Source organism: Ixodes scapularis, unplaced genomic scaffold (assembly GCF_016920785.2).
Source record: "Ixodes scapularis isolate PalLabHiFi unplaced genomic scaffold, ASM1692078v2 PGA_scaffold2__306_contigs__length_199485367, whole genome shotgun sequence".
NCBI classification, from domain to species: Eukaryota; Metazoa; Arthropoda; class Arachnida; order Ixodida; family Ixodidae; genus Ixodes; species Ixodes scapularis.
The window spans coordinates 36,631,449-36,645,656 of NW_024609857.1; the positions used below are offsets into that span (position 1 = coordinate 36,631,449).

A 14,208-nucleotide genomic window follows, 5' to 3' on the forward strand; every position below is an offset into this window, starting at 1 on the left:
TCCGCCTCTACGCCGTGTCGATTAGCACAGTTTCGCTAGATCGCAACCCACCTCAGACTCTAGGATTATTTTCCGCGTGCTTAGCAACTAATATAAACTACGGATGGTTGACCTCATCGGGAACTGCATACCACCTTCACCGTCTCGGCGCCGTGAGCCAGCTCAAAATTTTAGGCTTAGCGATTTCGCTTTGTGTGGTTAGCGCGCGCAAAAGAAGGGAGCATGCAAATGAACGACCCGCCTCGGGTCGGGTAGATTATTATTATTTTTTTTACTTTTTTGTCTTTCCGTCTTGTATATGCTTTTCGATGCGCGATGCACGAGTGCTGCGGGCCCATCGAAGCGTGTTTTCCCATTTCGCTGAATTAGCGCCGCGTGTCGAGGCTTTTGAAGAGCGTAGGCGTTCTCTCCGGGCGTCTTCACGCGCGGTCGGCGCTCACTGACCGACTTGTTAGCTGGCTGCTTGCTGAGGATACGTGGATGCGCCGCTGAACGGTCTGAGGACGGCCAGCCGCTCGCTCGCTTGAGTTGGGACGGCGAGATCGCGCCGGGTTCATCGATTTGTAATCGGCCCTTGGCTCTCTCCGTTGGCGGGTCGTGTCGTTTGTCAGGAAAAAAAGTGAGCTATCCACCGATTTCCCGCCGCGCGCGCTTCGCTTCCTTGCGAGGAAGGCCACTACACTTTGGAGAACCGAGTCGTCGTGAGCGTGGTTTTCGCCTGCGTAATCTATCGGCTGCTTATCGTCTCTTGTTTGTGTTTCCGTACTACGTTTTCGCGCTTGCGGCGTTCGCTGCGCTTGGCTTTTCGGCGGTGATAACCGATGAGTCTCTCACTTGGCGTTGTGTTTATTTGGATGGGTGACGGATGGCCGGCGCATGATCGTGGTGCGTGTAGGCTTGGCGAGGCGATTTGTGGGTGGGTTGGTGACGGAAACGCTTGCTTGGATTGCGGGCGTTGTTGTGCCTCGGATCGAGATGTGATTGTGTGACACAAATTCCTCCAGTTCGCTTTTTTTTTTTTTTAAGTCGTGCATGTGATAGTTCAGATCTTGCGCAGTCGATTTTTCTCTATAGTCGGTGACAGGCAAACATATCAACATTATACCCCCTCCCCCAATCCTCCCCGCCCCCCCCCCCCACACCAAAAAAAAAAATACTAATTAAATATTGTTACTCACTCAAAAAGCAGCTAAACACGCTAGTCGTTACTGATTCTCAAAAGGAACGAGGTGTTTTTTTCGTTACTTTGTCGACCAAATACACAGCTGCATTTGTTTCATGCTTTATTGTTTTCTTTTCAGTAGCGGTTGCACTGAAGGAGTAGCTATCTCTCCAAGTTTTCATCAGTTATGTTTCCCCGCTTTCTTGAGAATACACTTCCGGCGACGCTGAAGAGTCGTTCAACCGACGCGCTCGAAGGAACGGCAGTGTTGTGCTTCAGCAAGAGCTTCTGAATCTGGGGTTCCCCTCTTTCTCTCTTGTTCCCTCTGCTTCTAGAGTTCGAAGTTGACAATGGGTTCTCTGCCTTCCCGCGTGGGCAACCTCCGGGTTTGCATTCGGTCTGTCTGAGGTCCATTCGAGCTGCGAGACTCGGCAGTGGAGCGTTGGTATACTGGCACTGGGGGCGCATGGAAAAAACACTAAATGAAGTGCAGGGAGACACGGGCTGGGCATCTTTCGAGGCTAGAGAGGCGCTCAGCAAGTTGAAATTTTAACGAAGGCTAGACACAATTGAAGCTACGCAATGGGCGAGTAAGGTATATAAGCATCTATGCATGAAAAGTCTGATTACCAAATGGACAAACCGAACCCGAAAACTGAAATTCAAATACCAACAGTCAAGTGCTGGTGCAGAGCAGACTACCTATGTGAAAAGTAAAGTAAAATGAACCGAAAGAAAAATGCGGGAGGAAAGAATGCAGGGAACACCGGCTTAAACTATGCGTAGGGAACGAAAAGAGGAAATGAGGAAGGAATGTTGGTCAGAAGGGAATTCGTTGTTATTCGAGGCGACTCCGCCCCGCCTGGCTCCGGCCCAAGATCTCGACCCTGTCTCCCAGTGGGCCCGGTGCCGGGGTAACGCCGACTAGGTTTGACCAGAGGAAAATTGGCAACTCCCTCGCCGCCAAGAAAACCCGGGGGGTGTTTTTTTTCCCGATCCCCAAAGGTCATCCTGGTGATATACCACACCACCTGGGGATAGTTACGAAATTGCAGAGGGTAAGCAAACTGGCGAAGAAAAGAACTCATACTTTTGGTTCTTAATTTCTAAGCTAGGTGGCGCAAGCTACTGCCCGTTATAAAGGGCACAGCCTCCAGCATCCGTCTGTACGCGATTCTAGCTGTAGAGATCGACTGATGGTGTTCAGCAACAAATGTTTTTATACTGTAACACTGTTTAGTTGTTTTACAGGTTTGCCATCTGCCTTTGTCGCAATAGACGCCTACTCGAATTATAATTAAAACGAGACTGTTTAAAAATTGTTCTACAAGTTTCTCCTCAAAAGTAACGAGATACCGTTCCTCGTTACTTCGCCTTAACAGTAACTGAGTACTTTACTTGTTCATTTGATAAAGGAAAAAAACAGTTAAATAAGTTACTCGTTACCAAAAAAAGGAAATAGGTAGAAGTGATTCGCCTTACGTGCATGTCGTGACAGGTAAAGAACGAAGTGCCAGGCTACTCCTCCCTTTTTCCACTTCAGCAGATCGAACGCTGGAGGGGAGATCGCCTCCTCTCCTGCGTTCGCTTTGCTAAAGTGGAAAGAAGTGTGAGATCTCTTCCACTTCGTTCTTGACGTGCAACGTAGTTTCTTAATATTGTACTGCCCGTTCTTGAACCATCACGATCTGCAGTACCAGATAAATAAATGTATATAACACAATATTAAAACAGGCGTGCACAAAATTGAATAAACTGCGAGTTGTTGCCAGATCGATGGCTACACGATAATCTTCCACGCTTAGTTTCAATCCAAGGCTTCTCAATGCCTAATGTCAGCGAATCGTGGTGATATTATCATTAGACATTCGGAGTCGGCGCCCGTGAGATGTGAGATGATGGTTTGTTTTATTAGTGCTCCCTACTCTAACCCAATGTTCGAACGGCTGAAACACGTTCGACGAAAATCGCAGTCACTTAGCTTTTCTGCCTACACCAACATTAATATTGGGGGCTCGTGTAGAGCCTCGCATCCAATGCCGCTGTGTCTCCTGACTGCGAAAAACGACCGACTATAAATTTTGCGATGCCATTTTCTCCTATTCATATCCCTCCGTGGCTCGTATGTTTTGCCGCGCGCATTTGGATTCGTAAGTTTTATTTACGAGCGTTTCTTCTTTGCAGATGGTGAGGCGGGGCGACTCGAGCAAAGAGGAAACGGACCTGGACCGGATTCAGGATCTGTTTCCGAGCGACAACCTCCGATTGCACGACCGAGATCCTCTGTCCCCGGTATGTGATCAAGATCCTTTCATCCCTGAGCAGGGGTCCGCGTCGTTTCGCCGACACACGTTTTATAAGAACACGTTTCGTGGACAACCTTTCGTGGACATACGTTTCGTCGACACTGCGATGTTTCGTGGAAACTCGTTTCGTCGACAACGCTTCTTTATATACATATATATATTTTTTTTATTTAGTGTGTTGGATTATTTTACTTCATTTCGTTCGCTAGAAGCATATCGGAACTGAAGTGGACTCACCCAGACGGCTCCGATAGGGCAAAACCAATTGGCAAGTCTTTGGTTTGCAAACAGTCCGCGAAATACATCGCTCTGCTCGGTAAAAGTTTGACATAATCTCAGGCCCAAGCTTGCACCAGGCCATATCGGAACCGTCAAGAGTTCAGCAAGGGCTCGACATCAGGATGGTGGCGACCGAGGCGATGTGCGCGGAAAGACGTTATCGACGAAACGTCGCAAGGTGTATCGATGAAACGAACGTGGGAATCTTTCAACGAAATGAACTGCCGATGAAACCCCGTCGTGTCGACCATACAACACGTCGATGAAACGTGGTTGACGAACAGATTTCCACCGCCGAGCAGTCGTTGTCGCAAACGAGTGTGCAAAGAAACAACTCTTCCGTCTGCCCCGTGCGCCATTGGCCTTTAGGAGAGCAACACGGTGGACACTTGTGTTGCTCGCCAAAACTCGCTTTTCCTCGACGCACTCCCGGCCTCGTTTTCTTGGAGCGTGTCGCTGCTTGAGCTCACCGTAGGAAAACTGCCCGTGCAAGTCGGTCGGCGCGACTGCCGAAGGCTCGCAAGGTGCGTCATCAGTGACGCACCCGTTGTGGTAGGCTTTCGTGCCGAAGTTGTTGCCTTCTGGATTCGACGAAGTCTACCTTGTTTTCTACGGTCACCTGTTTTGGCACGGTGTCACGGTTGCGCCTCTTTCTTTCCGTAGATAAAACGACTGCGAGTGATCAGGCTTTTAACTCTTTCTTGTCGCTTGCGGTATGCGACTAGCGTAAGAAGCAGCCTCGTGATTTCATAGGTTACATTCGAGCGGACGAAGACGGCAACACGAACGCCGTTCTGTTAACGTGAGTGTGATTTTACTAGCTGCCGCGTTTGCTCTGTCAGTCAGCTTTACACGTTTTTATTTTTTCCCTCGGAACTATCACGGTACTTGTCTATTTTTTTTTCCCCTTCTGTTTTGTCAATGTGTTTTCTCTTTGTGCCTGTGACGGTGAACGTATGCCACGGTGTTCTCTGCCTTTTCAGCGGAAGGGATTGCTTCGCACAAAATCGGCTGCGGCCTCCAAACTACACCGAGCGCTTTCGGGAAAGTCCAAATCCGTCAGCGACATGTAAGTTCAACTATTCCAAAGTTTTTTTTTTTGTTTTTTTTTTTCTCCCGTTATTGACATGCAAATGTCAATAGCGTAATTTTGTTGAGCATTTTTTTGTTGACACTACCATGAGATTTCACTTCTTTCCTGTTATTTATGTTTGTGTTATTTATGATTGCTGGGCTTGTGTACAACGACCCTCAAGCATCAACTCCACCGAAACGTGCCATTGAAAGGGTGTAGAAGCGCGAGAGAATGTAGCGCCCAGACGCGAATGCCTTTCGCGGTCACGGCTGTGGTAATTGAATAGCGCGATGGAATGGCATTCTGGTAACACGCGAGAGCTCCAACAGGCTGTATTATCCACCAGCGCGTAGTACATACAACCTAACGACGGTCTCGACTCGCCTTCGCGGAACTTACGCGCACCGATTATGTTTTCCGTAAACAACGTAATGGGTGCAGTTCTAACGGCACGTAATGGCCGCGAATCGCTACCCCTTGTTCTAACCGCGTAATGAAAGCCTATTTCGCAACAGCGAAGAACAACGGGAGGCGGGGGAGGACGACGTGTTCTTGCGTACCGATGGAAAGCAGACCAGCAGGAGGAAACGCCGCAGTGATAATAATAATAATGGCCGCTGCAGCTTTCATTGAAGCTCGCCGCCGCCCTGACTAACGTGGGCAGGTGCCGGCTGGCGAGGGTAGTTGGGGGGGGTCAGGTCTCAGGTGTGTGTGTGTGTGTGGGTAGGTACGTTGAGCCGCGACCTTGGAGGATGCCCTTTCTCCGGCCACCCAGAAACGCGTCTTCCACGCGCCGACGGCACGCCGCATCACCGGCCCCACCTCCGAGGAAGCGCCGCCGCCGCACCTCAAGAAACATGTCAGGATGGCATCGCCGACAGTTCTTCCAACTCGGCTTTCCGTTAGTTATACGGGGAAATCGGCCGGTGCGCGCTGCTAGCCTTTCCGGTTATTTTGCGTAATCGCCGGATGGGGCGGTTAAGGAATGCGAGTAGGCCGGTTGCTAGACTCTCTCTCGAGCACGCGTTTACAAAGTGGATCTATCGGGATGATTCAGCGCCGTAGTGACGGCCGACGTAACGATGTGTTTTGGAGTTTTATATCGATGAGTGGCGACGGTTGGTGCAGGGTGTCGCCTAGCAAGGACGGCGGCGTCATGGTCGTGGACGGAGGACGGTTGGGAGGAAACTGGGTCCGCTACTTCATCATGGACGGACCGGCTCAGTTCTCGATTGTGAGTATTTTGCTGCTGTACTGGGCTTGCGTAGGATTGGTAGACTCATACCTGGCACGTCGCAGTAACCTAACCATGCCACTTTGTCTTCAGGGTCTCCAAAACCAGGAGCGACACCTGTTCCTCCTCAGCGATGTCTTGCTAATCGCAAAACCAAAGTAAGTCTAATGTCTGGATCGCCGAGACGGCTACGTGTTCGCGTTGTCTAAAATAAAACCTACTTTTTTTTTCTTTTCCTTTGAACTTGTAGGTCGTCTGGGAGCTACAAGCTGAAAGAGAAGGTTCGAACCTGCGAGATGTGGCTCTCCAACTGCCTGGCGGACGTGAGCGAGTCGACCAGATCCGTCGACACGTCTTTCGTCATCGGCTGGCCCACGACCAACGTCGTCGTTACCTTCAGGTAAGCCGCAACCTTCCTTACAAGCCACTTGATCGGGCAAGTTGTCTACAACGCGGTTGGGGTGGCGACCAGCTTCAGACCACCACACTGTCCATAATAGAACGGACATTCTCAATTTGCATACTGTGTTGTCATGAGTATTAATTACACGCGTCCTTGACTATGTAATCAACGCGACACGCCAAGTGTCCCGTTTTAACTTTCTTGGCAACTTTCCACCACGGCCTGACACCACCACAAAATGTAAGGTTGGCTCTACGGGGTAACTCAAATTCGCTCGCGCTTTTTCAGTACTTCGTTTTGCCATAACACGGTAGAGAAAAAACGGCCCACTCGAGCCAATTCGAACGACGAAACGAAGCACGTGACAGCTGTCTGCAGGAAGACAGCACTCCGACGATACGGTGTCACGTGCCTCACTACGACTCGCTGATTGGCTCACTGGAGCCGTAGCCTTCGGTATTTGCCAAGCTATGTTTAAACCAGCGTAGTGAAGTGCAGCACTAATCTGAGAGCCGTTATTTTCTCTACTGGATCTGGGTCATTGGCCCCAGCTCGACTTCTTTTAACTGCCCCTCTTTACAGCTCCTTTTTTTTTATGTCGTCTGCTACAGAAGTGTGAAAGCATTGCAGTGGATTCGTCTGGTTGCTCTCTTTCCCATGTCCAAAGGCGAAAGTCCACTATGCCCTCTTATCCTCCTAGAGTGCTGATTGCTAGTTCCCGTCCTACGTCCCTGTCAGCCCCATGACCGAGTCCGGCCCTTTGTTCGTCCGCGCAGGGGTTCCTCCTACTACCTGTGTGCCCCCGTATTCTCGCACCTGGTATTTTGGCCTCCCAAAACGGGGCCTCCCGAGCATCGTTTCAGTCTGTCCCTTATTACTAGAAGGCGCGTTCTAATCAGGGCCGTGGCGATCGCAAAAGTGCGTGTTTAGCCAGCGGTGCTAGTGGCGTGAGATGGTCAGCTTGCGGGGCCCTTTCAGGATGGAAAGGACGCTTGTTCGGCGGTGCTTGTGTGTGCAACTGACTTGTTTAATTAATGCCCCGCCGAACGTTCGTTTTCTCGGCTCTTGAAAAAATTCTCGAGGGTGTGTGTGTGTGTGCGCGCGCTGGGCTGATTGATAACATCGCCAAGAGGCGAAAAGAAAGAAAATGAACCTAGATGGGCGTCCTCTGGACTGTGGCTTCTCTGAACGAGAAGACTACATCGAAGAAGCGAGATTGAGAAATTCCGTGGTGATGCAAAAGCGCTCCCCTGAGCGGAAAAGTTTTTTTTTTTTTTTTTCGCTTTTTTTTTTTTTGGCTATTGGCGAACATTTAGGTCAGCGGGATAAGCCAGCCTCTTTTAATTGCCGTAAGTTTTTCTTTATATTTGTTTTGTCTATCCCTCTCTAATTACGTGGCCGCGATGGCGTCTTGAGCTAAAAAGTCATCAGAGGAGGGAAGGTTTTTCAGGCTCTGCGGCGTTTCGTGGTGCCCGAGTTTGTGCTCCGCCTCCTTCTCAAGGCGTGGAGACACACCTAGGTACAAAAAGCGAAAGTTGGTCTACAGGATAGATGACATCGATCCAGATTTTTTTGCTCTATGTTTTGAGTTAAGCGTCGTCGCAAGAGCTTGTCTGTAGTTCGTCGTTCAAATTCACCATTTTGGGATGCGTGTTGCGCGCGCGGTCGGCATTATTAGGGTTTGTGATGTATGCCGTTATGCGATTCGATTAGCATTAGTGTGCTATTAGGTCATTATATCGATTTTCAACGTCTTGCTATCGCGATTGTTTGTGTTATTGTTGCTAAAAAACCTTTATTTCAGAAAAGGTGGTGTTTAAATAGCGCTTCATCCGACGTCAAGGTTATACTTTTGATGATAGGAGAGCTTTTCATGCTGCCAATTTGGTTTGCGACACCCACGGTTAACGTGATGGGACCCGATATCTCCGGGACAGTCAAAGTGTCGTCAATTTTTTGTCGATCACATCAGCTAAGAACTGAGTTTAATGATTAAATTTATAGACATTGGAAATGAATAGCGTTGGAAGCATAGCATGCGGATTAGACTGTACACGTAGGCGGAACGCTCAGTGACTAACCTCGATGACCAAGCGTTCCCGTCTATCAGACGAGGTGTTTGCCTCTGAAAATACAGCCGACGGAACTTTAAAACTACTTCATGTCCGAGTACATCGAGCACACTCCATATGTTTTTTCCGGACGGCACTAAATACAGAAAAAATCACAACAATTTTCTTGTGACGAGGGCACTTGATTTAAGTCTTTAGTTAGGTAACCTCGTCGTCCTGTGACGTGTGGAGCCTCTGCTGGAAGAGCTCATGGCACGGCTTTTTGTTAGGGTGGCGGGAGCCTCGAGCACTTTCCATCAAGAACACCTCAATCCTCGCGACAGCCAAGGTTGTTCTCGAGATTCCCTGGCTCTTCCTGCCAAGGTCGCATGCAAAGCTTAGCCCACGGGCTCCCCTCGCCCCGAATCTGTGTCGCCATGGAGCCGAACGCTACCTACCTGTCCAAGTCTGTCTTGTTCTCTTGTGGCCATTGTCGTTTGATCCCCTGTCCCCTCCGGGACCCCCTCTCGTGGGGCCGGAAACGAGCGGGAAACGATCGCTGCCCTTTTCCACGAAGACAGGGTGCCCTCCTCTTCCTCTAGTCTCGGGCGAGCGTGTTGTTGGCGCCTGCTGGCAACGCTGTAACACACCGACAGACATCTCTGAACGATCGGGATGCAGACGGCGACTATGGAATGATGTGGTTGATGTTGTTTAGGGTGCGTTCTCCTCTCCACCTAGGCGTCTGAGATAGCACTTTACGCGCTAAGGATATAGGCGGCATCGATGGTGATCCTGAGCGTGTTGTTTCGACGTGTGTCGTGGTTTATGACGCGATGCATGGTAATTTATGAAGGTACTTGTTGGGCTGGATACTGGCGCGTTAAAAGGTAAAGTAGACAAGTTTCTTGTGGGGGAGATAGTGCGGCTTGGTGTCTACTTAAATGCCTCCAGGGATGGCGGTGCTCTCTGGCCGCCATTCTTACTTTGTTGACGAAGCCGGTTGATACCGCGATGTAGACATCTTTCTTTTTGCCAAGGAACCGTCGTCTTTGCCAAGCCTGGTATTCCTCATTACATTGCTTGCTTTAGGGAACAGGGTCCCACAGTTCTCTTGGACGGGCCATAGATAACGCAAGGCGATTCGACCGCCCTTTAAGAGTGCCGCCTTGAGCCACTGCCTTTTTCTTTTGAGAAGTTACGTGTTTACCCGTTTTGGTGGCTGTCGTTGGCTTTCGAGGTCTCGTCCACACTACAGGTCGAGCTTTTCTGATGGTGCCGACAACTAAACCCATTTTCCCGCCCATTCCGTGTCTCGTGTCATTGAGCTCCACGATCTACTCCCCTAATCACCTACAACCGGTCGCTAAAATAAATAAAGACACTGCAGCCTACAAACAGGTGCCCACCGTTGGCGGTGCACGAAGCTAAGGCAAAGTAGCAAGCCTATCCCCAAAAGGCCTCTATGGGAGATTGATTATTCCCTCGCTCTCTCCTCTCTGGTCCTGCCACTGAGCGTCTCTCGCCTTGCGGACAGGCGAGGGGGTCACACCGGCAAGGTGTGGTTATGAAGTTTGGTGCCCAAGCAAAGCGACGCGTTTCTCTGCCCCCTTCTATCCGCTAAAAGGAGGCACGAAGAAAGTTCGTGGGGCGGACTAGGGTGATCGCCCTCCCCCCTTTTTTGGGAGGTTCTCGTCCCACCAGGACACCTGCGCTACCTGTTTGCTTCCGGCGAAAAAAAAAAAAAAAAAAAAAGAGAAACCGAGAACTCTAGTCGCGTGCGTGCGAGCTGTCATGGAACTTAGAGTTTCCCCCTCGTACTATCTTTCTATGTTTTTTTAGTAAAAAAAAAAAAAAAAGAAGAGAAGGGGGTTGCCACCGCGCTCTTCCCCCGCACTATCGCTAAACAATGCCAGCATCCCTCGCAGTGTTCCTTTTTCCCTTTCCGCCGGAGATAAGTGTCCGGCTGCAGTATTCTGGGCGCCTTCTTCCCACTTCGCGTGGTGAAACGTCAAAGCGAGGCTTACCTGACGCTTCCCCCCCGTCAAGTGTCCTCCACCCTCCTTTCTCTTCTGCAACCTCCAAACTACCCGTGGGCCCCACATCGCGCACGCGTGTCTACTCTACGGAGCTCCTTTTCGCCGATGTTTATGTTTATTCCCGCCTTTTTCGGAGGTCCAAGCAACATTGCGCTTTTTTGTGCCGTGTGCGCGTGTGTTGCTCGGCGGGATTGCAAGTGTGTGGTGGAGCGCCGGGTCCTGAACGTTGCGTGCTTTATGTGAAACAACTCGCCTGAAGCCTTCGCTCGATCTTTTTTTTGTGCTTGCAGCTCTTCAGCGACGCGGGATTTGTGGCACAACCAGTTCACGCAGTGAGTAGTGCACTTTTGACGTTTTATTTTCGGCGCTGGAGTTGTTTGCCGATATTAATGGACCATTTTTGGAAGTCGCCGGTTCAGGAGGTTCTGGCATAAAAATACGTGAACACGTGCTCAAGCGAGCGCGGGCACGCCCTGGACCAGCGAAGCAAGATCCGGCTGACTCGATAGAGCTGCTAGCTGCTATGACGTAGATTAAAATCCCCTAAAGTCTCTCTTTTGCTCTAGGACGCTTCCCTCTCCTTCCTGATGCGCCCATTGTTTCGATATTTTCATACCTGAATTGGCGACTTTCTAAAATTGTCAATTAAACACGCTGTGACTAACCCACCTTTTTTTCGGGGTTTCCTGGGTGTCGTACTGGCTGCTGTGAACTTGACTTAAAGCGGCACGCGGCACCACCGTTTTTGGTGGCTCCTGCTGGTAGTTGCGAGCGCACAAAATGAACCGTACTTTCATCCAACGAAATCAGCTGCACCGGGGGCGGACCGCCCCCGGTGCAGGGCTCGGGGGGTGTCGCGGTGGGCCACGCGAAAGCGGGGAGGGGAAGGGGGGTAGTCGCGGTGGGCCACGCGAGTGTGTGTGTGTGGGGGGGGGGGGGGGGGGGGGGGGTGCGCGGCGGGCTGCCGCCTCGGGTGCCGCTGACTTTCGTGACGCCACTGGATCAAGGACACATTTTTTTATATGCATTATGATTGTTCAAAACGAGTAAAATAACCCATAATTTTATTTGTGGCGCGTAAGAATCAATTATCAAGGCCCCTAAAGTAAATTAAAAACATGGGCGATATGAGGGAAGCTGCATTGCCATCGACCAGAATCAATGGCAGCCCCCGAGGATAGGAGTGCGGAGTGTCCGAGAAATGTTTCTTTCCGCGACATTTGTCTCCACAGACCTTTGTAGGTGTGTCCCCTGGCATTCCGAAATAATTAGTGCTTCGATAGCCGGCAATACTGCAGTCGCTGCTATCAGATTAGTTAGCGAATCAAAATTAACTGTTGGGCTAGTTGGCTATACATTTTTAAAAATCAAAAGCGTTAGGGAGCCTGAAGAGATTGTGGAGCACTGTTTGCGCTAACCACGGTTTTGTGCTAATCACAGTTTGTGCAGTCGTGAAACTGTGCAAAACTTCAGTTTAGAGTAACTGCAGTTTGCTTACCTAGTTATGGGAGCCCATGCTCATGTAGGCTTTTGTGGGCCTGGACGGTTGCTGTGGAAGAAAAACCTTGTTTACAAGCATTAAGTGCACTTTTCTAGGTCCCTCCTTTTCTTTTTCGAGTCTGCTAGCACTATATCATCAGCACCTAAAGCTTATATTTTCTCTAGTATTTATATATACACATTTCTGTCATTTTCCTCCAGGGTCCACATCACCGCGATCTAAAAAAAGTCAGTTTTAAAAGGACACTGAAAAAATACCTAGACCTGTAAGGTCTTATTCTTATCGCAACACGGTTTATGGGGCTTATTTATCCATTAAAAAAAAAAGTATAAAGGAATAGCTGAGGCTTCACAAGTGCAGGCAGCTCTCGCTTTTTTTCTTCTTCTGCTTCACGTCCGGTGGCGACAAAAAAGAAAAGACAATTTTGACGTACTGGGCCTTCAACTAAGGCCCACATTTGTGAATCAAAATGGCAGTATCTACAAGACATAATTTTTCCATGTTGACTGAAAATAAACTTTAGCTGAGTATAGTTGAGGGGAATAACTGCCCGCGACTCTCGGAGTCTTTGACGTCAGAGTACTCCGCTCTGGTTCTCTGGTTTCGGTTTGACTTTGTTTGTATCATTAGGTAACGGGTTTTGAGCTGTGTTTTTAATCCTAGTCCTGTCATTATTTGTTTGAACTGTGGAATGACATTAGAGAATGTGTTCACCGTTACACCGATCTAATGATTCCGGTCTTTTGTTTTCTCCAGGCTTATTGCTGACGCAAAAGAGAGAGAAGGGCGACAACTCCTTACATTGCAAATCAGCTACTGGGACCCCATATCTCAACAAGACTATGTAAGTCATATCACACTTTTAAATGCATATTCACTGACAGGATGAGACTGGCAGCAAGGAGCACAAGCTTCTCCACCTCCTGCGTGGGCATCCTTCCTTCGATAACACTTCAGCGCCTACTGAGTTTAGGCGTACAGACACAGACCAAGGGCGGTGGAAGGCAGCATATGTGTGCTGAATAGAGAGAGGTGAGGCGTCCGAAAGAGATGCCTGCTGCTGTTCTCATTGTGCCAGTGACTAGAGAGAATGTGGAGAGCAAGTTCGTCTGCTTTTTGTGCGGGGTTGCGGTCACGTCAGAACGCCGAGTTTTGATTGGCTTTGATTGGAAGGATAGTGGGTAGACCTCAATGCTAGCTTACCTTGAGGTCTACTAACATAACAATAGAGCCCGGGAGAATCCCATATCTTCAGATTCTTAACCTTCCAATCATCCAATTAGAGCTCGGCGTTTTGACGCCACCGCAACCACCTGCACAGGAAGCAGACAAACTCGCTCTCCGCATTGGCTTTGGAAGCCAGCCTTGTAGTACATAAACTGCTATGTATTTTTTTTTTATTAATCCTCAGCTACTGGAATCTATTCTGATAGGTGCACATGTTGGAATTGTAAAAGTACTGTTTCTACTAATTTGACTGGGGGCACATAAATCCTGCAATGCTGCATATTTTCGAAATTATTACTAATGAATCGAAAAGAGAACATAATTTTTTCGTGACTTATAGTTGCACTAAAATTATGTTGCTTGTTTTGTTGTTTTAATTTGCAACTTTCACGGCCTATTTTGGGCACGCTAGTTTCTATCAAAATGGCTGTCACCTGAATGATTGTCATAGGAAAGCAGTACGAGGCTGGGTCTGCGACGTGGAAGTAATAATAATTTCGTGAAATACCAGCAATATAAGAGTCATACCTGATACGTCCATGTTACGAAGAGAAGAAAAAACAAACACCTTAGTTCGAAAGACAATCATTCAGGAGCTAGGGAGCGCGATTCTTGCACCGCAGTAGCATCAGGACTGAAAGTTGCAAATTCGTACAATGATTCCTGCTCTCTACATCAGTGTGAGTGGTGGAAACCTTGCTTATGTCGGGTTCCTTATTGCAGCTTGAGACCATTGAAGTCAACAACACACACAGCACCAAGGACTGCATTTTCCTTTGCACCCAGAAGCTTGATGGGGTAAGAGATTTTCTTAGACATTTTTTAATTAAAACGACACTGACACCCCCCCCCCCCCCCCCCCAAACAAATGTTTTTATTTATTGCCAGGCAGATTAATGTGGTGTCAGAAGACTACCCAATCAATTTTTTG

The 14,208-nt window shown here is 49.0% G+C and overlaps 1 protein-coding gene and 1 long non-coding RNA gene across 5 annotated transcripts in view; one reads left to right on the top strand and one right to left on the bottom strand.

Moving 5' to 3' along the window:
- The window catches only part of LOC8031543, a 431,410-nt gene that overhangs the window by 404,524 nt on the left and 12,678 nt on the right, over positions 1-14,208 (top strand). For all 4 annotated transcript variants that reach the window (XM_042291803.1, XM_042291804.1, XM_042291805.1 and 1 more), the window contains 8 exons: positions 3,347-3,454; positions 4,731-4,816; positions 5,951-6,056; positions 6,150-6,214; positions 6,307-6,456; positions 10,840-10,881; positions 12,807-12,894; positions 14,001-14,075. In XM_042291803.1, coding sequence (XP_042147737.1) covers positions 3,347-3,454; positions 4,731-4,816; positions 5,951-6,056; positions 6,150-6,214; positions 6,307-6,456; positions 10,840-10,881; positions 12,807-12,894; positions 14,001-14,075 — 720 coding nt within the window. The remainder of the gene's footprint in view (positions 1-3,346; positions 3,455-4,730; positions 4,817-5,950; positions 6,057-6,149; positions 6,215-6,306; positions 6,457-10,839; positions 10,882-12,806; positions 12,895-14,000; positions 14,076-14,208) is intronic.
- Positions 1,516-12,239, bottom strand: LOC121836722. The gene is made up of 3 exons (XR_006077951.1): positions 12,048-12,239; positions 8,969-9,149; positions 1,516-1,618 (listed from the first exon to the last, which is right to left on the bottom strand). It is a non-coding gene; the product is annotated as an uncharacterized LOC121836722 (long non-coding RNA).